This window comes from Plasmodium sp. gorilla clade G2 (assembly GCF_900097015.1).
Source record: "Plasmodium sp. gorilla clade G2 genome assembly, chromosome: 6".
NCBI lineage: Eukaryota > Apicomplexa > Aconoidasida > Haemosporida > Plasmodiidae > Plasmodium > Plasmodium adleri (nom. inval.).
Genome location: NC_041698.1, coordinates 1 through 25738, shown reverse-complemented (window position 1 = coordinate 25738; position 25738 = coordinate 1). Strand labels below are relative to the sequence as shown.

General features: G+C 19.0%; 6 protein-coding genes across 6 annotated transcripts; 2 read left to right on the top strand and 4 right to left on the bottom strand.

Moving 5' to 3' along the window:
* Nucleotides 1-715: 715 nt before the first annotated feature.
* Nucleotides 716-3877, top strand: PADL01_0600500 (elongation factor G; the record flags this gene model as incomplete). The annotated part of the gene is made up of 4 exons (XM_028680723.1): nucleotides 716-3265; nucleotides 3378-3465; nucleotides 3560-3652; nucleotides 3798-3877. The coding sequence occupies 4 exons, from the start codon at nucleotides 716-718 to the stop codon at nucleotides 3875-3877; spliced, it is 2811 nt and encodes a 936-aa protein (XP_028537172.1).
* Nucleotides 3878-4501: 624 nt separating this feature from the next.
* On the bottom strand, nucleotides 4502-5470 carry PADL01_0600400 (liver merozoite formation protein, putative; the record flags this gene model as incomplete). Its single annotated transcript, XM_028680722.1, has 1 exon — nucleotides 4502-5470. One exon carries the CDS (start codon nucleotides 5468-5470, stop codon nucleotides 4502-4504), a length of 969 nt encoding a protein of 322 aa, XP_028537171.1.
* Nucleotides 5471-6265: 795 nt separating this feature from the next.
* Nucleotides 6266-7341, bottom strand: PADL01_0600300 (MYND finger protein, putative; the record flags this gene model as incomplete). Its single annotated transcript, XM_028680721.1, has 3 exons — nucleotides 6266-6367; nucleotides 6468-6585; nucleotides 6803-7341. 3 exons carry the CDS (start codon nucleotides 7339-7341, stop codon nucleotides 6266-6268), a joined length of 759 nt encoding a protein of 252 aa, XP_028537170.1.
* Nucleotides 7342-8572: 1231 nt separating this feature from the next.
* PADL01_0600200 (ATP-dependent RNA helicase, putative) lies at nucleotides 8573-12802 on the bottom strand (the record flags this gene model as incomplete). The annotated part of the gene is made up of 2 exons (XM_028680720.1): nucleotides 8573-8708; nucleotides 8808-12802. The coding sequence occupies 2 exons, from the start codon at nucleotides 12800-12802 to the stop codon at nucleotides 8573-8575; spliced, it is 4131 nt and encodes a 1376-aa protein (XP_028537169.1).
* Nucleotides 12803-18073: 5271 nt separating this feature from the next.
* PADL01_0600100 (conserved Plasmodium protein, unknown function) lies at nucleotides 18074-22315 on the top strand (the record flags this gene model as incomplete). Its single annotated transcript, XM_028680719.1, has 1 exon — nucleotides 18074-22315. One exon carries the CDS (start codon nucleotides 18074-18076, stop codon nucleotides 22313-22315), a length of 4242 nt encoding a protein of 1413 aa, XP_028537168.1.
* A 2889-nt stretch (nucleotides 22316-25204) lies between these two features.
* PADL01_0600050 (conserved Plasmodium protein, unknown function) lies at nucleotides 25205-25717 on the bottom strand (the record flags this gene model as incomplete). The annotated part of the gene is made up of 2 exons (XM_028680718.1): nucleotides 25205-25399; nucleotides 25595-25717. Coding segments are annotated over 2 exons (318 nt in total), but the record flags the coding sequence as incomplete, so codon positions are not given.
* Between the last annotated feature and the right edge of the window lie 21 nt (nucleotides 25718-25738).

The following is a 25738-nucleotide window of genomic DNA, read 5'->3' as shown; positions in this document are numbered from 1 at the left end:
AAATACATATATATAATAATAATAATATGGCATTCAAAATATGTAAAATTATAAGAAAGAGAAAATAATATATATATTTACATATTTTTATAAGAATTAGCCAAAAATATATTAATTGATAACAAATTATTATAGGTAAAAAATATATTATTTTTATATATAACTAAAAAAACAAATAGTAAACATATAATATCATTATTGGTGTATCTAATTTTATTGCTTTTTATATATTAAATTAACATATAAAAAAATATTCAATAATTAGATTAGTTTTTTTATTGTTATTAAAAGAATAGGATGAAATATATATTTTATATATGTATATATAATATATTATAAATAAATATATATGTATATAATATATATTATATACATATAATATGTATTATATATATTATACCCTATTTTTTTTTTTTTTTTTTTTTTTGTAACCTATAATATAATATTACAAAAATGATATCATTAATTATAAATAGAATTTTTAAACACTAATATTTTGGAATAATATTTAGAAAAAAAAAAAATTTATAAATAAGTAAATATATATATATATATATATATATATATGGATTTTTTTTTTTTCTTTTTTTTTTTTTTTAGTTTAATTTCTAACCTTTGAATAATCTATTTAAAAAAAATATATTTATTAAATTCCATATAGGGATTAGAAAAAAAAAAAAAAAAAAAAAGATGAAAAGATGTGAAGGAAATAGAAATGATAAAGCTATTTTCATCAAAAAGATATAATAATAATAAAATATTATTATTTTGTTTAGTAATATTGATATTATATAAATATACATATTCATTACACAATAGGTGGAATAAGAATAATAATGTGTATTTATTTAATGGAAATGTAAAAAGAGAGAAAAGAAATGGTAGAGGTAAATTATATATTTTAAATAGATGTGTAAGAAATGATATTATAAAACCCAATAAGAATATAATTAAAAATGAATTTCGTTTAAAATTAAATAATGGTTCAACAAAAAATGTGGAATTAGAAAATTATCGGAATATTGGAATTATAGCACATATAGATGCTGGAAAAACTACAACAACTGAGAGAATATTATATTATACAAATGTTATAAAAAAAATTGGAGAAGTACATGAAGGATTATCAACAATGGATTATTTAGATATAGAAAGAGAAAAAGGAATAACTATAAATGCGGCTGTCACTACATGTTATTGGAATGGTAGTGAAAAGAATTTAGAAGATTATCGTATAAATATAATTGATACTCCAGGACATGTTGATTTTACTGCTGAGGTTGAAAAAAGTTTAAGAGTTTTAGATGGTGGTGTTGTTGTGTTTGATAGTAGTGAAGGAGTTGAATCTCAATCTGAAACTGTATGGAAACAAGCTAATCAATATAATATTAGTAGAATAATATTTCTAAATAAATTAGATAAAGTAGGAGCAAATTTTGAAGCTTGTATTGAAGAAATAAAAAGGAAATTAAATAAGAAGATATTAATTTTATATGTTCCTGTTTTTGAAATGAGTAAATTCATTAGTACTATAGATATATTAAAAGAAAAAATGATTGTATATAAAAATGCTCATGATTTTATTTTTGAAGATATACCTAAACAACACTATAATTTATTTTTAAAATATAAAAATTTATTATTTGAACAGATTGCTGAAAATTTTAACTCTTTCCTTGATAATTATTTAAATGACAAAGCTATGAATATACAAGAAATTGAATATTATATTAGAAAATTAGTTGTTGAAGAAAAATATAATGTTGTTATGTGTGGTTCAGCTTTAAAAAATAAAAATGTACAAATGTTATTGGATATGGTTGTAAAATATTTACCTTCACCTATTGATTCAATTAAAAATTATAAAAAGCAAATTATATATATACATGATGTAAATAGAAGAGGTGAAAAAATAATTCCATCCAATTCGGAGTCTCATTTAAAAAAAGAAAAACTTATGTTAAAAAAAAATACTAATAAAGGGGAAGAACAAAATGTAGAAAATAAAGTATTTGAGAATGAATTAAATAAGAATTGTATAAATATACATAAGGATACTACTGAAATTGATACTTCTAGTTCGACATATGTTCAAGGTGTAAATGATATAACTGGATCTAAGAATATACCATCTGAAAGTTCTCAAAATAATATGAAAGATGATCAAATAAATTACAACGATTATATTTCAGACGAATTGAACGAGACGAATATAAAAAATTATAAAAGGAAAATGGTTGGATTAATTTACAAAATTATGAATGATCAACATTTAGGAAATATTAATTACGTACGTATATATGAAGGACAAATAAATAGAGGTGAATATATATATAATAATAGAACAAAGAAGAGTGAAAAAATTTCAAAAATATTTTTTATCCATTCAAGTGAAAAATATGAATTAGAAAATGCTAAGGCAGGTGATATTGTAGGATTAGTAGGTTTGAAAGATACTCAGATTGGTGATACGTTGAGTAATGTATTTTTAAGAGCAGAATTGAAACGTATAAAAGATATTCCTCCTATTATAAGTTATTATATATATAATAAAAATAAAAATGAATATGAAAAGTTAATTAATGCATTAATTAAAATTAAAAAAGAAGATCATTCGTTTTTTTATCATATAAATCAAGATACGAAAGATTTGCTTATTAGTGGAGTTGGAGAATTACATTTACAAATTATAATTAACAAAATTGAAAAGGATTTTAATATACCAATAATTTATGGGAAACCACAAATTTCCTATAAAGAGACATTTGTGGAAAGTGTAAAAGCAAGAGGTAAGTATATTAAACAATCAGGAGGTAGAGGACAGTATGGAGATGTACATATTGAAATTGAACCAATGTATAATTATAATGAACAAGAAGATGAAGAAGGAGAACAAACAGATCAAGAACAAAATGGTATTGATGAAAAAGAAAAGAAAGAGCAAAAATGTATGGAACAAGATATAGATAATAATAGTATGAATATAAATACATCAGAAGTAAATAATAATATAATTATAAAAAATGAAATAACATGTGGAGCTATTCCATCTGTATATTTCGATGCCATATATACTGGTATAAGGGAACAGTGTAATATGGGAATTCTTTTTAATTCTCCAGTAATAAATATTGTGGTTAGAATAGTTGATGGTTCATTTCATCCAGTTGATAGTAATGAACATGCGTTTAAGCTAGCTGCTGGATTGGCAATAAAGGAGGCAGCAAAAAAGACGTCCATAAGGTTGCTGGAGCCAATAATGAACGTAATATGAATATATGAAATGACATATATGTGTTTTGTTTATACATTTGAAAAAAATATATATATGTATATATATATGTATATATGTATATATTCACTTTTATCTTTTGTAGCTAAACGTATCTGTACCTACCGAATATTTGGGAGATGTAATTAGCGATTTGGTTAAGAAGCGAGGAAAGATACAACACATAGATGAAAGTAAGACAATGATAAATTGTGAACAATATATATATATATATATATATATATATATGTATTTATTTATTTATATTTATTTATTTTAACAATCTAGGTGATGAATTCACAAAAGAAATAACTGCTAGGGCACCAATGGCTTCAGTTTTATCGTATGTTAGTGATTTGAGGAAAATAACCAAAGGAAGAGGTTAAAATGAATATATAATGTGTTTATATCAAAATAGTTTTATAAATGTGTATTATAAAAATGAAGATATAAATATTAGTCACTTCTTTATTTATTAAATAAAATAATTAAGCCTAATGTATATATGTATATTTTTTTCTTTTAGGTAATTATACTATGACGCTTCACAAATATTCTTTAGTTCCAGAATATATACAAGAACAAATATTACAAAAAAAAGAATAGGAGATTTATAAATTTAATTATAAGTGAAATAAAATATACACAAAAGGAAAAATATACAAATAAATAAATATATACATGTATATATTTTTAATTGTTTAATTTTATCCAAATGGATGTATATCCTAAAAATATATGTTCTAATAATTTTTGTCTTTGTCTTTATATTTCAATTTTTTTTTTTTTTTTTTTTTTTTTTTTTTTTTGTTATATCATTATATATAAACAACATAATAATGTTTTATAATTCTTAGAATAATTTTTTTTTTTTTTTTTTTTTTTTTTTTGAAAAGATATATGTTCTATATGTCATATTTAATATTTTTATTTTTATAGTTTTTAAAAAAAAGAAAAAGAAAAGAAAATTTATTTTATATAATTTTTTAATATAACTTTTATCTATTATAAATATTTTTAAAATAATTATAAGAGTATTTAAAGGTATGGTAATTCATTATAAAGATATATAATTATTGAATTAAAACCACAAGGTGTAAAATAAAAAATAATGTAATGTACATGATTGGATGTTATATAAATGAATATATATATATATATATATATTTATTGTTTTAATAAAATATTGTTTAATTTAATTTATTTTTTTGAGGGTACATAATTATTACATTATACATTTTTCATGTCTCTATTTTGATACATATTATTCATATAATGAATAATGTACAAATACTTGTCAACAATTTTGTATATAATTTCTTTATGTTCATCTGATATATTTTTTATAGAATAGTAATATTTAATTTTTTGAATATTATTTAAGAATAGATGATAATAAAATTGGTCTGTTTTAAAATACATAAATATTTTAAAAATGATATGATAAGAAAATAAATCTAATTTATTAACTGCAAGAGAATATTGAATAATTTTATTAAGTCTTATGCATTCAAATAATATATCTTGTAATATATCTTTTCTTAATTCTATATTATTATTTTTTATTATATTGAATATATTTAATTCATTTTCATATAAAATTTTGTCTTTAATATATGATTGAAGTGTATCTTCTATTTTGTCTTTATTAAAAAAGTCTATGTATTTTAAAATATGAGTGTTCAAAAAATCCTCGAAATCTGTTCTGTGTTCATATATAAATGAGCATATATCTTTATTTTTTATTTGACTTGTATATATTTCTACATTTTTAATGTAATTATGAGAAGCCAAACATGCTTTTAATAATAAAGATATATTTAATGATATATCTTTCTCTTTATCTATATCTATAATAGATAAGTGGGATAATGTATATATATATTGTTGTAATATTTTTTCTTTCTCTTCATCATTTAATATATTTGAATATGTTTGTCCATAATTTGGTGTACATATGTTTTTGTGTGCATTATTTGATATATATTCTTTGTTTGTAATATATCCTTTGTTTGTAATAAATCCCTTGTTTGTATTCGTTGGTCTATTCATACACATTTCATTTATGTCCTTCTTTTTATTATAGTTTATATTAGTTTTGTTAAAAAAATTAACAAATAACATTTTTTTAGTGAGACATGACATGAATAAGAAAAAGGAATATAAAAGGAAAAATTTATAAAAATTTTTTATCATCATTTTTTCAAACAAGTATATATAAATATATATATATATATATATGTAATGTGTTATAATTCAACAATTATGTAAATATAATACCTTTTTTTTATGACCTTTCTCTTGATATTATAAATATGTACATGTAACGTATTTGTAAATTTTATTGAAATAAAAGAAAAAAAAAAAAAAAATTATTTTGTTATATATTTGTTTTTCATTATTTAATATTTAAAACAATAGGATTGTCATTTGATAAAGAAAAAACCACATATAATTTACAGATCATAATATTACTTATATGTATATATTTTTTATGCATTAATATCAAATGTATGAAATAGAATAAAAAAAAAAAAAAATAATTGTATGTGTAGAGCAGCAAAAGGATACGAATTATTTTTCCTTTTCAATAAGGATATATTTTTATTTATTTAATATTCATTTTAAAAATGAAAAGTTATATGGTTGCAAACACAAATTAAACGAAAAGTATTTTAAAAAAAAAAGTCATTTATATCATATTATATAGGGTATAATAAAAAGGGAGGGGAATTAAAAATATTATTAAAAAATAAATGTATATCATAAGATATAATATAAATGGTTATGTAGATTTAGATAAATATGTATATATCTTATTTTTTTCTCTTATGTGTATACAAAGTAATATTTAACATTTAAAAATTTTATCATATGGAAAATGTGGTATTTATACTCCTTTAAAAAAAAAAAATTAATAAATAAATATATATATATATATATATATATATATATAACATATTGTTTATAATATACTAATTTTGTTTATCTTTTTTATGAGCATATTCTCTTATGAAATACGTAATCACTTTTTTGACATTCAACTGAGCAGTAGTAGACCTTTTTGCATCTTCCGCATCTTTTTAGATTTTGTTCCTAAAAAGTAGAAATATAAAGTATATAAGATGAGGAAAAAAAAAAAAAAATATGAAAACATATAAATATAAACATATATATATATATATATATTTAATACCTTATAACAATGTTCACATGCGTTAACTTTTTGAGTGGGTGCTTCGTCATTTACTCCTGTATCATTTTGTCCTTTCATTTGTTTTAGTAAATTTTGCATGGCTTGTGCTTGATCCCATCTTTAATTATAATTGATAAAGAAAAAAAAATAAATAAAAAATAAAATAAAAATAAAATAAAAAGACAAAAGAAATATTATATATATATTTATATAATTTATATATTTTGTTTGTTTGTTTGTTTGTTTGTTTATTTTTTAGTATATGCTATATAAAATATGATTTTACATATACATAAAAAATAATATATAATTATTTTTATTTTTGGTGTATTTACCTGTTTTCACTTTTTGGGGGATTCTTTAAAAATTCATCATATTCGCTTATTGTAAAATCACATCTTTTGAAATCTTCATTATCATATGTCTTTGATAAGAATGCATCACCATAAATTTCTGTACTACATATTCTTGATGCTCTACTATTGTAAGGTAATTTTTTTATTCTTCCTATATCATCAATATAACAATTAATTCCCAGAAAATCATTTTTTTCATTAGGTATAGTTAAAGGTATTATTTGATAAGTTTGAGATGATTCAATTGCATTATTTATAATATCTGGAGATATAGTATTTACCTTTTCTTTATCTTCATCATTTTTATCATTTGTTTTTAATTTTTCTTTTATACTTTCTTTTAATTCATCTTTTCCTTTTTCATCAAATATTATTCTCCTAAAATAGGAACCTAATGTATTCTGAAATTTCTCTTCACTACCTTTAAAGGTTAATTCTTTTATCTCATTATTTATATCACAACTTATAAGAACATATTTAAATTCATTATGAATACACTTTAATATATCATCTACCATTTTTCTTCTTTTTTTAATTCAGTATAGAAATGCAATAAATAAATAAATATATATATATATATATATATATATATATATTTTATTACGTATACTCTTTTTTTTATATTTTAACAAATTATTTAAAATTCAAAAAAGAATTTTTTTTTTACTTTTATAAAAATAACCGTGATTATTTTTTGGAAACTTATATTTTATGCACAAACAATATTATTAATTATATTTTTTATTATAACTTTATATTTAAATATATATAATTGAAAATAATCAGTTTAATGTTAAAAATAAAAAATATATATTTATTATTTTTTTTACATGATCTATACTTCAAAAGAAAGGTAAATTTATATAATATAAATTATTTTTTAAAATTAACAGAAAAGGGAATAAAAAAAAATATATATATTTACATATATTTTAAAATATAAAATTAATAAATAAATATAGAAAGAGGCATATATATTTTATATATATATAATTTTCTTCAAAAAAAAAAAAATATATATATATATATATATATAGATATATATTTTAAATATATAATATATATATGTATTAACCTTTGCCGTATTTTTTTTTTTTTTTTATAAAATAAGAGAAAAACGAATAAAACATAGATTAATTTTTTTTATAAGGTTATACTTTTAAAATATATGAAAGCATAAGAATTTAATTTAATTTTACCTGAATTATATATTTATGTTAAAGTTTTATTTATTATTTTTAATATTCATATTGTTATTATTATTTATTTATATAAAAGAAAATATTTTACTGATGGATATATATTTTTTCATTTTCTTTTTATTAGTGAAAAAAAATAAATATTTTCAATCTTCTTACATACGTTGTAAGTTGTAAAATGTAAATAAAAAAAAAGAAATTACAAATTTATGGGTAAATATAAAAAAATATAATGATATTATATATATATATATAATATATATGTGGGGTGTATTATATAATAATATATCGTTTCAATTTATTTTTTTATTATTTTTTATAATATTTATGGTAATGTTATTTATTTATAATATGTAAAGAAACATAATGTAAATATATGAATTAATAAACTTATTTAAAAAAATATTAAATAATAAAAACAATATTTTCAAAAATAAAAATATTATAAATGTCACACATATATTCAAATATAAATATATATATATATATATATATATATGTAGAATATCTATAAATGTCATTTATTACACTTTTAAAAAAATAAATAATTTTATAAATATAAAGATGGGGAAAAAGGTATACCCCGTCTTAATTTATTAGTAGCTAATGTTAATGTTTCACACATGTTATCATTATTAATACCTCTAAATGCACAAATCATTTGCCTTATAAGTTCATCTAATCGTCTACAAAATAAAAATATATATAAATATATGAATGTATGATGATATGATGTAATAATTATATATATATATATATATATATATATTTATTTATTTATTTACCTTAAAGTTCTTATGATGGACCCTTCATATATTTGCGAATCTGTTAATATTTCAACAAATGAGTGTCCACGTGCCCATAATAAAGCTATAGGCATAATAGCTGATTTAAATTTGTCGATATAATCCTTTAGATTTATATTCATTCCACATTCATTCATTTTAGTTGCTACATGATTTGCTGTTTTTATGATTTGCTGATATCCTTCTACTAATATTGGATCATTAATTGTAATTTCTTTACTTGTGGATTCATCATATACAAAACATGATAAGAATGCACATATATAATCATAATTATATTTACTAAAAAAATTTGAAAAAAATAATTCTGATATTACTAATTCATCTACACTTAAAATTGCACTTGCTATTTGTCCTTTCATAGTAACAACATAATTCTTTTCTTCATTATTATTTTTGGATGTTCCATTTTTAATATTCATGATACGTTCATTTTTTATATGTTCTGTTATTGAATTTTCAATAGTTTTAATATCTTTTTCGTCTTTAAGATTTTCTAAATTATATGATACTTCAATATAATTTAAGCTTTCTAAAAGTACCAGCATATTTTTCAGTTCCTTTTTGAGAACAATAAATCTACATTTTTCTATATTAGTTTCTAATACATTTTTTTCAAACTGTAAAGCTACATATTTACTATACACTTGGTAATATTTATTCAAGTTTTTATTATTTAATAGTTTATTTTTATTTATAATATTTTCATGAAATTTTAAATTTTTTACAACAGAAATGAAATTTTCATTTTTTATTCCCATTTGATGAGGATTTATGACTGGAATATTTTTTTCTCCTTTGAGACAAGTTACCATAGTATTATATTTGGTTTTTATATTTTCAATTTGTTCTTCATTCTTTTTATCAAATGGTTTATCTATGCTTAGTACAACAGCAGATAATTGATAAACACATTTAATATTAAAGGATATAACTTTCCATCTAGCTTTTAATCTATCAAATGCTGGTTCATGCTCTTTATCGTCAAAATATTTTTTATTCATATTATCTTCACCGTAATAATAATTACTGTTATTATTATTGTTATTAATGTTATGATCATCATCGTCATCATCATTTATAGTGAGTTTTCTTTTCCTATTATGATTACAAGGTACAAGACATTCAACAAATAATGTTTCTTGTTCGCTCTTAACTTGTTTTAAATTATTATGATCATCAGAATTTTTATTATTTTCCTTATTATTATTATTATTATTGTTGTAGTTGTTGTTGTGTTTATTTTTTTGATTGTCATTTGCTTTCTTATGCTCAATAATTTGACCTTCTAAACATATGCACCAGCCCCAACGTAAATCATCTTGAATTATATACAATAGTCTACCTAAGGATAAATATGGGGTTATATGATTTTTCATTGTTAATATGGATCGATAGGTTTCTCCTATTTCTATTAATTTTTGTTTCATTGTGTAAAAATTAGATATACAAGAAAAGATAGTATTATAATTTATTAATTCTTTATTAATAATATTTTCATTATATTGTTGTGTGTTATATGTTGAATAGTTTGTATATTCTTCTTTAAATTCTTCTTTTATTTCTTTGTGATTATTTCCATTCAAGATAACTTCATTATTGGAAGAGTTTTCTTTAATTTTCAATTTTGAAGAAGTATCTAAGTTCTGATCATTTTTGATTTGTTCATAATTATTAAACATAATTTTTGTAAGTAAGTCATCTTTAGTAATTTCATTATTACTTTCATCTAAATAAATATTTGTTAAATGATTAAAAATTTGTTTAATATGTTCTTCTACTTTTTTTTTGGCTAGTATTTTTTGAGAAAGGTTTTTTTTCATTTGATATTGTATAAAAGATCTTTCAATCATGAATTCAGGTGTAATACCTTCAATTCGTAATAAATTTAAGATCATATTATAACCTAGATGGAATTGACTAACTAATCTATTAGCTTCTCCAACAAATAATTTATGTGCCTCTCTCCAATGTAAAGGTGTATCTAACATAATAATAACAATACCTCTATCATCTAATCCTCTTCTTCCTGCTCTTCCTGCCATTTGAATATATTCTCCTGATGTTATTAATCTTTTTTCTAATCCATCAAATTTTGTTAATGATGTAAATACAACTGTTTTTGCTGGCATATTAATACCCATAGAAAATGTTTCAGTACTAAATAAGACTTTTAATAATGATTCTTGAAACATTATTTCTATGATTTCTTTAATTATAGGTAATAATCCACCATGATGTATACCTATACCTCTTAAAAGTAAAGGTAAAATAAATTGAACTTGTGGAAGTGTTCTATCATCATCTGCTAATATGCGTATAGCATTTGCATATAATTCTTTTATAACTTCTTTTTCCGTATCACTGGTTAAATCAATTTTATGCATAGCTGTCGCATTAACTTCACATTCTTTTTTAGAAAATGCAAAAATAATTAAAGGTGTATAATTTCTAGAATGACACATTTGAACAATTTTTTCTATATCATATGTTGTTTTTCTCATTTTTTTTGTATATTTATTTATATGTTGTTGATGATGATTATCTTCTGATGTGTTCATTTTTTCTTTAATTACATTGACAGCTTTTATAAAGTTATCTTTTTTAAAATCTTTATTTTCATCACATATTAAAAATACACTTTCACTAGATGTTGGATATATATAATGTTGTAATGGTGTAGGTCGATAATCTGTATAAACAATATGACAAGCTTGACTTTTAATACTACTGACCCATTCAGCAAATTGAATACCATTAGGTATGGTTGCACTTAAAAAAATGAATCTAACCATTAAAGGTAAAAGAATAATAGTTTCTTCCCAGATAACACCTCTATCTCTATCTCTCATATAATGTATTTCATCAAATATAACCCATTTAACTTCTTTTGTTAATGAGGAACCACGATATAACATTGATCTTAAAATTTCGGTTGTCATAACAATAATTGAAGCTTCAGGGTTAATAGAAATATCTCCTGTTATTAGCCCAACATCTTTAAATTCTTCACCTAGATCTCTATATTTTTGATTACTTAAGGCTTTAATTGGACTAGTATAAATAACTCTTTGTTTATCTCGAAGTCCTAAAGCAATGGCATACTCTGCTATTACGGTTTTCCCTGCTGAGGTATGAGCTGACACTAATACACTTTCATTTCTTTCTAAACATTCTATAGATTTTTTTTGAAAAGTATCTAATTCAAATTTATATGTCCTTGCTGGAATTATAGGTTCTTTAATTTCATTGTGTACATAACTTTGAGGTCTAACACATTTATGAATACAATTTACATCTCCTCCAAATTCTTCTAATACTAGAACATCATCATTATTTATAGTCTTACTATTTTCAATTATGGTTTCTTCTACTATTAATTTATTTGTTATTTTATTATTTTCTTGAGTGGAAATATCATCGTTTGGGTATGGATCCCCAGTTAAATTATCTCCATTAATATTATTATTAATATTTTTTTCGTTAATATGATTATTATTTATATTATTATTTTCTTGATGGGATAATTTCCTTATTTTGTTTACATTTTTATTTGTTTTATCAAAATTTTGTATATCACTATAAATTTCTTCTTGTATTTGTTTTTTTATATTTTCTTCCGCTTTTTTATTCTTAATTAAATATTCTACATTAATTTTATAATTTTCAATATTTATATCTTTGTATGCTTTTTCGTTTTTATAATTTCCTACATTATCTTTATTTATATCATATTTATCTATATTGTTAATGTCATTAGTTTGTTTATTTATATATGTTTTGGTTTGTTGTTGTTGTTGTTCTTCTTCTTCTTCATTTTTACTATTATTAATTGAAGTTATAATATCGTTGTCATTTTTTTCTATATGTTTTTTTTGTTGTTGTTCTTCTTCATCTTGATCTTTTATTGAAATACTTTCTTGTATTTCATTTTCTTCAAAAACGTCAAATAAATCATCAATATTGTTGGACATTTTTTTTTTTTTTTTATTTAAATTATGCTAATTAATAATTGTGATTATATATATATATATATAATATTGTACATTTAGGTTATTTTATATAATGATTTTTTTTTTTTTTTTTTTTTTTTTTTTTTGTATTATATACATTTATTTATCGTATAATACAATATATTGTATAAAATTATATTAATTTTTGTTTCTTTATATGTATATTACATTTTAAGATATATTTACAAATTAAAAAAGAATTATAGAGTTTATAACAATATTTTTCTATTATAATTTCTTTTTTACTTATATATTAAATAAATAAATATATATTATTATATATAATATGTTACATATTATTTGCCTGAATATAATTAAGGGACAATGTTTCTTCTTTTCCTTCTTTTAAATTATAGAAATCAATTTCAAAATAAAATATTAAATATTATATATGTATAAAAAATTTATAAATATTATAATTTATTTTAAAAGAAATTGTCCTTTTTTATATATTTTCCTACATGTTTTACAAAGTATCATGTACAAGTATATATATATATATTATATATATTTAGTAGAAATTTTTTAATTTTATATTTTATTTATTACTTCATTATTTATTTTTTTTATTTCTATAGATTTTATAAGAATAGTTATATTTTAAATAAAACACGTTTTTTTTGTTTTAATATTTGGTATGATATTTTATATTATTCATATTTTAATATATTTTCTTTAATAATATATTAATATATATAGGCTATAAAATTGTATTTTTCAACGTACTTTAAAAGTATATATATATTATATATATATATATATTTTATTTTTAAAACGTTTTAGAATATTTATGAATATTTTAATAAATATATATATAAATATATAATTATATGTATATATAATTATATGTATGTTTATATTTTATTTTTATTTTTTTTAATTTTAAAAGATTTTAAAATCATATAAAAATATATAACCAAAAATAAAAAAGGAGAATGTAAAAATTAAATTTTTTTTTTTTTTTTTTTTAAACGTTTTAAGAATATATAGTAAATTTGTTTTACTTTATCAACTAAAGATGTGAACAACATGAATTTTTAATTGTATGGATTGTTACATATCCTTCCCAAAAAAATATATATATATAAACAACATATAATGTATATGCATTTCTTATATAATATATAACAATTTTCTTTCAAGGGTTGCAAATTGAATAATAGAAGAAGTAAAAGATATATAAATTTAATATATAACTTGGGAATATATATTTTTAAGAATGTGTCATAAAAAAAATAAAAAACAAATGCCTATAGGTTTTGAAAAAAAAAAAATATATGCTTTTTTACAAACTTGTTATTAATCATTGGTATAATATTTTCATTTTTCCTATATCAAAACATAAACATAATGAAAATGAATAAATAACTATATATATAATATAATTTTTTTTTTTATTTGTTTTACTTCATTTCAGTTCAAAGAATAGATGGGTTTATATGTACACAAAAAGGAACTGTTTACATATATATTTTTAATAAGAGTGATTTTTTTTTTTTTTTTTTTTTATTTATTTGATGATATATAATAAATTTGGTACTATTAATCTTATGATAGCATTATTTTTTTTTTTCTGTATATATTAATTTTTATACATTTGTACTGAAATATTTAAAATGCTATGAAAATACAAGAAAAGCATTAATTCGCTTTTACAATATTTATGTATAGAATAAATTGTTCTTAAAGAAAAAAAAAAAGAATATATATATAAAAATATATATTTTTTTTTTCATTGGCACACATTTTAGATTAATGCTTTATAGACACAAATCTAGAAGAGTGTACGAACAGGAAAGGAATTTTTTTTTTTTTTTTTTATTGGATATATGTATATAAAGCTCTTTACACATATCAATATAATGCACACGATATAAAGGTTTTACATTCTTACAATATTGTATATGTATATATATATATATATATATATATATATATATATGTACATATGAACATATATAAACTTATATGATTTTTTTTTTTTTTTTGTATTACTTTATACGAAGCTTTTTCTGTATATATAATAGCTCCATTAATAATTTTTTGTAGTTGAAACGAATTTGTTTTATATTATTGAGTTATTTATTATTTATTTATTTTTTTTTATTTTTGTGTAAATTTCAAAGAAATATATTAACAAGGCATACATGTATTATATTCAAAAATAGAAGCATTAAGTCATATCTCTTATATTAATATTTTTTATGATATATATATATATATAATATATATGATATTGTTAAAGATAGATCTTTTTTTCTTTATATATGTTACTAAAGCCCTTTTTTTTAGATGTATACAAGAAAAAAAAAAAAAAAAAAAAAAAAATTAAAAACGTCAATGAGTTGAAAAAAAAAAAGTTTAATTGAAGTGTATATAATATATTTTATTAAATATATATATATATATATATATATATATTTAGTGATTTGAAAAGGTATATATGATGCTTCATATATATTTATATAATGTAATCATAAATTATATATATAAAATTTTTTATTATATTATTTCATTTATATTTAATAACAAATATTTTATTATATTATATATATATTTTATCATATATTTGTAATATATACATATTATGGTGTATGTTTTTTCGTGATTTTTTTTTTTAATTTTATGGAATTCACTTTTTTATTAGAATATATAAAACAAAACCTTCTTTAATTTGTTTATAATATTTTTATTTGGATATGATGAAAAATTATTCATGTGTTATTTAATAATTATAATACCTACTAGAGTGAAAGCATTTACATATATATATATATATATATATATACATATCTATATATGTGTATCAACGTATATATTTATATGCACACCTATGTATTGATGTATACGCACATATATGGATGTATACACATATATATATATCTATGTTTACACATAAATTTCCACGTATACACATGAATAAACAAATAAATACATATATATATATATATATATATATATATATTTGTATAATAATTTGTATGTTTTTTTTTTTTTTTTTTTTTTTTTTTTTTTATGTGATAATAAATATATAGAATATTATTTTCATTAATTTGAAGAGATAGTTAATTTTTTTTTATTGTGAATTCAAATTTTGAATTTAAAAAAATGTGATAAAAAAAATATATATTTAATATATATATATATATAATAATTAAATAATAATTAATATATAAAAAATAAGTAAAGAAAGCAATTTTGTTTTATTGTAGATAAATTTACCACAGCGTTATAGCTTTGTTGATAAGGCAAGAAAAATTTAAGTGTGAATAGTTTATACATAAAAATTATTATGATATTTAAAAATATCTGAACGATGTATTTATTATATAAAAATTGAAAAATATATATATATATATATATATATATATATTATGTGTTAGTTAATTTTTTTTTTTTTTTTTTTTACATTTTTGCTTATTGAGTAATCATATGTCTTATTATTTTGTTTAGGTTATTGTATTTTGTATATGAAGTTTTTTATATTTTTATTTACCTTGTATTTTTATGAATAATTTATAAGACATAAAAGTTTACACATTTTTTTTTTTTTTTATACTCCTCTTTTTCAACGTAAAAAGAATTAATATATATATTATACATATATATGTATTTTCTTTCTTTTTTTTTTTTTTTTTTTTTTTTTTTTTGATTCAGTACATGATAAGTGTGTTTATTTTAATATATAATAAAATTAGCTTCTTATACTTTATACTTATTTTGTATATGAAAAAATTGTTTTGGATACATGTATACACATGTATCAATCATTTTATATTTAAAATTTTGTGAATATTTAATAAGTTAAGAGATGCATATATATTTATATTACAAAGAATTAAATATTTATATATATATATTTTTATTTTTTTCGTTATTATTCTTTTATGATTAATTTTAATTATTTATTTTGATACTTGTTCATATTATATAAATAATAATATATTACATGTATTCATATAAAGTCTAGTTTTATTTTAATACCTTCATTTATATTTCATATATATTTTTTTTTTATCATGGAGAAATAATATGATGTAATAAAAAAAAAAATGATGTTAGTATTTATATAATTCATATATTTTTGTGTGTTGAATGGAATAGAAAAAGTATTTATTAGAATTAAGACTATTTAGAAGATATATATATATATATACATATGTGTAAAAGAAAAATATTAAAATTTTATATATGAATTATATATAAAATGTTCAGAACTTTTTTTATTATTATATGCTCATTATGTATTATAATAAATATATATATATATATGTGTATTTATTTATATGATTATTTTTTTCTTTTTCCAAAAATAGGTAATTTAAATATTTTATTTATAAATTTTTTTTCCCTTGCTCTATGATTCTGATGGTGTTTTAAAAAGCATAAATTTTTTTTTAATAACATAATATATATATATATATATATATATATATATATATAAATTATATATTTTTTTAATACGCAAAGAAAGAATAAGTAATATAATGTAAAAATGTATGAATGTTAGATATAAAAAGAAGAAAAAATATATACATATTTAACTACAAAAGAAATATCACATGTGTACTTTTGAGAAACATTTATTTTTTTAAGCTACTATAAATGTAGATAATTTATTATTTATATTTTTATATACATGAATAGGAAAATATATATATATATATATATATATATATATATATGTTAGAAGGAAAAAAAATACATATATGTGGATAATTATATATCTTTAAATTTTGTATTATATATTAATATAAGAAAAAACAAAATATATATTAAAATAAAATATAATTAAAATTACCCCGAAATATTGAAGAATAATAAAAATACCAAAAGGATCAATGTGAATAAATTACTCATACGTACTAGTGTTAATTGCAACATATTAAAATAACAATTATTATTATATTATACATCTATATCTATATTTATAATATTTTTATGTATCTATTCTATTTATTTATTATATAGTATATATTGACTTGATTTTTATAATTTCTTAATATTTTGTTATAGTCTTTAAGTTTTTCCATTTTTATTATATTTTTTATTTTATATATAAATCATACATAGAATATATTTATTTTTTTTTTTCGTTTTTATTTTATTTTTTTGGGCACCTATTCACCTTCCATATATATAATAAAAAAAGAAAAGAATAATATATAAATAAACTATTAAATAAAAATATATAAACATATATATATATATATAAGAGATAAGTATAATAAAATGAGTGTAGGAGTTCCTGTAACCAAGTCTTTTAATAAATTAAAGAAATACCCATATGAAATTAATAAATTCGATAGAAGAGAAACGAGTGAATACTTCTACTTACCTGTTGATTGTCCACGTATGAAAAAATGTGACGATGCTTATTGTCCTTTAGCCCACACAAAATTGGAAAAGATATTTCATCCTATTGTATATAAAACACAAGCTTGTCAGATGGCAAAAGATGGTGCTTGTGATTATTTTCAGAAGTGTGCATTTTATCACGATTCGAATGATAAGAATGAAGCTCATATAAATTGGACAATATGGGAAAAGAAGTGGGACAAGTGGAGAAATAATATTGACCATATTTTAACACAACATAATAAGAATGATAAGGAGATAAGAAGAAAGGTTGAAAGTATTTTAAAGATACGAATGCCACATTTTAATTATGGTTCTAATAAAAATAATGTGTTTTTAAATAAAAATGTTCCAACGTTTCATACGACATGGCAAAACTTGTCTAGTTCGACTAATGGAAATAATAATATGAATAATAATATGAATAATAATATTATGAATAATATGAACAATACTTTAAGCAACCTTAATAGTAATAATAACAAAATGCATAATTTAAATAACATGTTATGCTCATCTTTAAACTCTTCAACAGTTCCTTGTTCTACTAGTTTGTTTAATAACGCGTGGAATAAATCTATATCGAATAATAAAAAAAATATAAAGGGTATGGAAGAGAATAAAAATAAGAATAGTTCTTGTTGGGTAAATGAACTAAATGATATAAGTAACATGAACAATGACAAATGTTCAAATATGAACAACACATTTGTAAACAAGAATAATATGTATTTTGATGAGACTCTTAATTATAATAGTAATATGGTAGATTGTGGAATGAATTTTGATATGCTTGATAATAATGCATATAAAGTTGTGGAATTTTGTTTTACTGATTATGAAAATAATAAGAACAAGAATAATTGGAAGGAGGGAAATGAAAATTTTAATATTTCTTCTATGAATTCTTATTTTTCTAATAATGGAAAGATGTTAGAAAATGAAAGATCAAATATATATCATACGAACAATAATAATAATAATAATAATAATAATAATAATGGTAATAATAGTAATAGTAATAATAATAATCAGACAGGTTCTCATTTTGATGAAGCTTTAAATTATAATAAAACGTGCGAATATTTACCAAACCTTTTAACATCTGAAGAAGTAAATGACAATAATAATAATAAGTGTAAAAAGTTTAATACATTACCAACTACATTTAAAGACAATATTGTTGGAAATATAATGAATAATTCAAATAACAGCTGTGATATGTTAAATTCAAAGTATGTATTAAATAATTCTAATAACACATCAATATTTGATAATTATACTAATTTATCTACCCTTTTTGATATGAATGATAATAAAATAAATAACTTAACGAACTTTTCTAATTGTAATACATTAGAGCATTTAAGTTTTGATGAATTAAATAAATCGAACAATAATAACGATGAATTTTTTATATCTAATGAAAAGGTTGAAGATGGTAAAAATTTGAAATTCTCCCAATTTTTATCCTCTACATCGAGTAATGCGGTTAGATATGGTACAAATAATAATGACCTGAGCATTGTTAATATGTGTGGTCTTGATACGAATGATAATAATAAGAATGAAGATAACATACTGGATAACAACAACAACAACAACAACAATAATAATAATAATAATAATAATAATAATGACGATAATATTATTAATAATAATAATAACAATTTTTTAAATAAAGAAGATTCCAAGGAAACCAAAACTGAAGGTACAAATTCAAACAATATTCAATCTAATGAAAATAATACGAAACATGGAAATAATAGAAACTCCAAGAAAAATAAGAATAAGAAGAATGCCTCAAATAATACCAGAAATAATTCAATTAATAGAAATTTAAAAGGGGTCAATTTTAGTGAGGTTGTTAGTTTGAATAATAATGAAATAAAAAGTGAAGTTCAAGAGAAGAAGAAAAATAATAAGAAAGAAAACAAAAATAATAAAAATAATTCTAAGGAAAAAGATCAAGAGGAAAATAAAATTTCAAATGAAAAACATATAAATAAGAAGGAAAAAAATAAAAATGCAGGAGAGGATGATGAGGAGGATGTAACCACTACCGATATTAATGTATTAGAGAAGGAAAAGAATAAAAATCAGAAAACTAAAAACAATGAAAATCAACATAATAAAAAGAATAATATTGGGCAAAATAATAATAACAACAACAACAATAATAATAATAATAATAATAAAAGTGGAGGTAAGAATTCTAAAAAAAGTGGAGACATCTTAAATAATCAACAAACCGTTGCAGGAAATAATAAAAAGAGTGATATCAAAACTGCGGAAAAAAATGAAAAAAGTAATAATCATAATAATAATGATAATTTATTTAATAATAAGAATAACTGTTCGTACGCACAGATAAATAAAAAATTTACAGATGTTAATGTAATAGAAAACAATCAAATTATTGATGTTAACCATTCAAAGAGTACTATATCTGTTGCAGGTAAGAATAATGAAAATAATACGAACAAAGAAAAAGATACCAAAAAGAAAAACAACAACAATAATAATAATATTCTAAATAATATTAATAATAAAGAGAATAAAGTAATAAGCAATCAAAAGAATAATGGTTTAGTAAGCAATATGAGTGGAACCATTATTAGTACAAATCATACTAATACTAATGAAAGAGGAAACAAAAAATATATGAATAACAATCATGTTAATAGCCATGTACACAATAAGGAGAACAAGAACAACATTAATAATAGAATTAATGTAATATCAAATAATAATAACAATATAAATAATATTGAAAAGGATAGTAAAAATAATTCTAATGATATACTTACAAATATGAATGATACAAATATTCATCAGTTGATTATGAATCAGGGACAATTGGATGATAAGGATAATATGAAAAATAATAAAAATGATGATAATAATATAACATTTAATCTTTTAACAAACAAAGAAAATAAATGTAATAATAATTATAATAATATTGAAAGAGCTTTTACTACAGCCGTTGGAACATCATCTTTTATTAATAATAGCAATATTGGTACAGACAATAAAATTTTTGTAAATGATATAATTGGAAATATGCATGAGAAAGTTGGAGATAATGGCAGTGCATTTATGGAGACAAATAACTATAACAATTTAAATAAATTGATTATGCAAGAGAATGAAAATATGTTTAATAAGAATATAAGAAGCAATGTGAAAAATATATTGGATTACATTACAATGGATAACAAGAATGTAAATCATAATAATAATAATAATAATCATAATAGTAACATTATTGATGATAACGCCCTTTTCAGTAATAATAACTATATGAATAAACATGAGAACATATATAATAACACTATGATTAATGGAAACAAAATAAATGAATTTGATAACATGAGAAATACGAACAGTAATTATAATAAAAAAAATAACTGTATGTTTTTATTTAAAGATAATTTAAGTATATCAGGATTGGGAAACGTAAATGTATGTAATGAGAAAAATATGATAAATGAAAGTTTGAATAATATTTTTAAAAGTGATAATAATAATATGTCTTTAGGTATTAATAGTCCGTGTCTTACCAAAGAGGATTTTTTTAATTGCACAGGAAATAACAATATGGTTGAAAATAAATCTAAAGAATATAATATAAGTGATAATGGTATAAATGATTCGTGTGATTATACAAATAATCTTTTAAATATATTTTTATCTTGTAATAGTATTAATGAAAATTTTGATGATGCAAATGAATATAATAATAAGATCAATGGATTTAAATTGGAAAATCATTATTCATATAATAATGGAGGGAAAAATATTTCTACAGATATAAATGAGTCTAATAATAATTCAGAGAATCATTTTAACTTGTTTGGTAATTATAATTTTTTTGGGAATAACTGTATACATTGTAAAAGTTATAAAAATGAAATAAAAAATTTAACACTTCAAATAAAGCTTATGAAAGAAGAAATATTAAAATATAAACAATTAATAATGACATCAGGAATAAATGAAAAATTTGATAAAAATTTTAACAGTTCGAATTTTAGTTGGAACACTACTAAAAATTTTAATGATACATATGAACAGAAAAATTATGTTCCATCTATTGATGCAAACGATTAAAAAAAAAAAAATATAAATAGAAAATAATTTCATTTTTGTATATACATATAAAGAATTATTGATATGTAGCTATAATTAAATAAATATAAATAAATAAATAAATAAATATATATATATATATATGTTATACGCAAAAAGAGATGAAAAAGTCACCTTTTTTTATATGTACCTAATTATATATGGAAGGAGGAGGAGCATTATAGATTTTTATTTGTTTAGTTTTGCACATTAAAAATGTGTATATTTAAATATATATATATATATATATATATATATATATATATTATAAGTATTATTATTTCTCTACGATTTTGTATAAAAATTTTGTTTACAAAAACATTTCTTAAACGTTTTGTGTGTTTATGTATATTTTAATTTATTATTATTACTTTTTATTGGCTTCTTTCGTTTTAAATTGGTTATACAATTTTTATATGAAAGAATATGTATTTTTGTGTTTTTATAGAAAACATATTGTTTCATAATTTTAATAGTTGCACAGATGATGTTGTATTGGGGTTAAGGAAATAAGAGTTAATATGATGAAGAAATTGAAACCTGGTAAATTTATAACCTAATAAATAAATAAAAAAATTTATATATTTTATGATTATTTTATTTTTTTTCCACTATAATTTTGATACCACCAAGAAATACATACATATATATATATATATATAATATGTATATGTTGGTGGATATTTATTTTTATTTTTTTTTTTTTTACATGGAAATCCACGTTTGTGAGTAATATATATATATATTTATATATATGTATTATTCTATTTTTTTTTATTTTATTTATGTGTAAAAGAAAAATAATATATTCCTTATTTTATTTTTTCATATAAAATATGTTTTAGACACACATATATATATGATGTTATTTATTATTATTTTTTTTTTTTTACCCCCAATATTAGTGAAACATATATATATATATATATATATGTATTGTAAAATATTATTCTTTTTTGTATATTTTTTGTTTATTTGTATAATTGTTAGATTATTTATTATGTAAAAATAAAATTTTTTTTTTTTTTTTTTTTTTTCTTCTTTTTTATATCCATATATAATAATATTGGATTAAATACATTTGAATTGTTTGTGATTTCATATTTCATTTCCTTTCTTTCTTTTTTTTTTTTTTTTTGGTTGAATTCAACATACCTTCAAAATAATCAACTTTAAAACATTAAGAAGATAAATTATAAAATCGAGATATAAATGTTAATAGTTTTATGATTTGCATACTTTTAAAAGATATATAAGAATCAGACAATATAAGTATATGATATAAAATAAAAATTGATGAAAACATGTTTGGTAAAAAAATATATAAAATGAAAAAATTAAAATGGTGTACATATAATTTTTTGTGTATATTTCTGTCTTATTTCAATATTTGAAGTTGTATTCCTCATTTAAAAAGTAAAATTATTTATTATATATAAAATGAATGGTTATTAAGAATGTGTGATTTTTTAGTTATAATATAATATCATATCTATGATATATATTTTTAAAAATGATTAAGGTTTATTTTTTATTTTTTTTTCATTAATCTGTTAAGAATAGTTGTATATATCAAAATGATATATACATATATATATATATATATATATATGGTTTTATGAAATTAAAATGTAAGAATAGAGATAGTAATATATAGGATAAAAAATACCATTTTAATTTATATGATGTAAAGGATTAATTTTTCAAATTAAGTGATGTAATAATATTATCGAATTGTGAAGAATATTTATTTTTAGAAAAGAACATATTAAAATGTATGTATCATATTTTAAAGGTTATAGGAAAGGAAATAAAAATTTTCATAGAGGTTTCAGTAGGTCCTTCGAAAAACTTATATAAAAAATATGAATGAGAACAATATCATTTTATAGATTAAAATGAATTATATAAAGTATATGTATTAAATTTATATTTAGGTAGTAGTGGAAGTGTACAATGTTATTAATGAATGGTAAGAATTTATTTGATTATATAAAATATGTAATTTATTTTTGAATAATAATATATCATTTGATTTGAAAGAAAGTAGAGTTTTTTTTTTTTTTTTTTTTTTTTAATATATATATATATATATACATAAATATAAATATAAATTATTAATTACAACAAAATAATAAAATGTGTTTATATGCTTAAAAAAAAAAAGAATATCACATAAGTATTATATGCCATTTTAAAAAAAAAAAAAAAACAAGTGTCTAATTAATAGGTTTAATAAATATATATATATATATATATATATACATGCCAAACATAAGGAAATCAAAATATAAAATTATATATAAGTAAAAAAAATTAAAAATTAAATGAAATAGGAATAATCATCAAAATCAATAAAAATATATATCTGTTCAAAACAAAAAAAATGTACATATTATACATATATTTTCACATTACACATTTTAATTGTTAACATAAGAGAAATATATTAACTTCAAAAGTTAAATAAAAAAAAAAGAAATATGAAAACATTAATATTTAAGTATAAAAAATTATAATAAAAAAAAAAGAATAACCTTTTCTGTATAGGGTTCATTTTATTTTGTTATATATTAGTTTATTTTTTTTGGTCTGTAATTCATCATTTGGTAATTTCTAAAGAACATTGTATCCTAACAAATATTTTTGATATGGTTCCAGAATATATGATGTTTAAAAACCAAAATATATATACGATGTAATATATAGATATCCTACATATATATATATTTATATATTATGAGTATGATAATATATCGTAATAACAATGTTGATGTTATAATAAAGAAATAAATATTTATTTTCATTTGTATTCATATATTTCTTCCTATTTTATTTTATTGACTAATAGATTTATTTTATTGCATATTTTTAATTTTCTGCATTGGCTGAGGCAAACATAGATGAACTTGATGAATGGGAACGAGCTGGCTGACGAGGTGGGAAGGAACCTTTACGTTCATTTGGTAAAGATGAGTGACGAGGAGGTGGATAATCGTCTTCGTCTTCATCTTCTTCATAATGTTTTGGCAATTTGTTTTTCTTTGATTTTTTAAATATACTACTCTATAAATTGAAAGAATAAAAAAAAAAAAAAAAAAAAATATAGAAATATATAAAAAATATGAATATATATATATATATATATATATATATATATGTATATAATATTACGTATAATAGGAATTAACAACATAGTGTTACAAATAATTTTTATTTTTATTTTTATTTTTATTTTTATTTTTATTTTAATATTATTACCACTTTAAAGTTTTTTTTATATTTCATGTAAAGAAGAGCGTGTAAAACGAGAAAAGCTAAAATGATAGCAACTATATAACTACGTTTGCATGTTCTTTCTGATTCTTCCAAGCATGTTGAAAATTATAAAATTAATGTAGAATA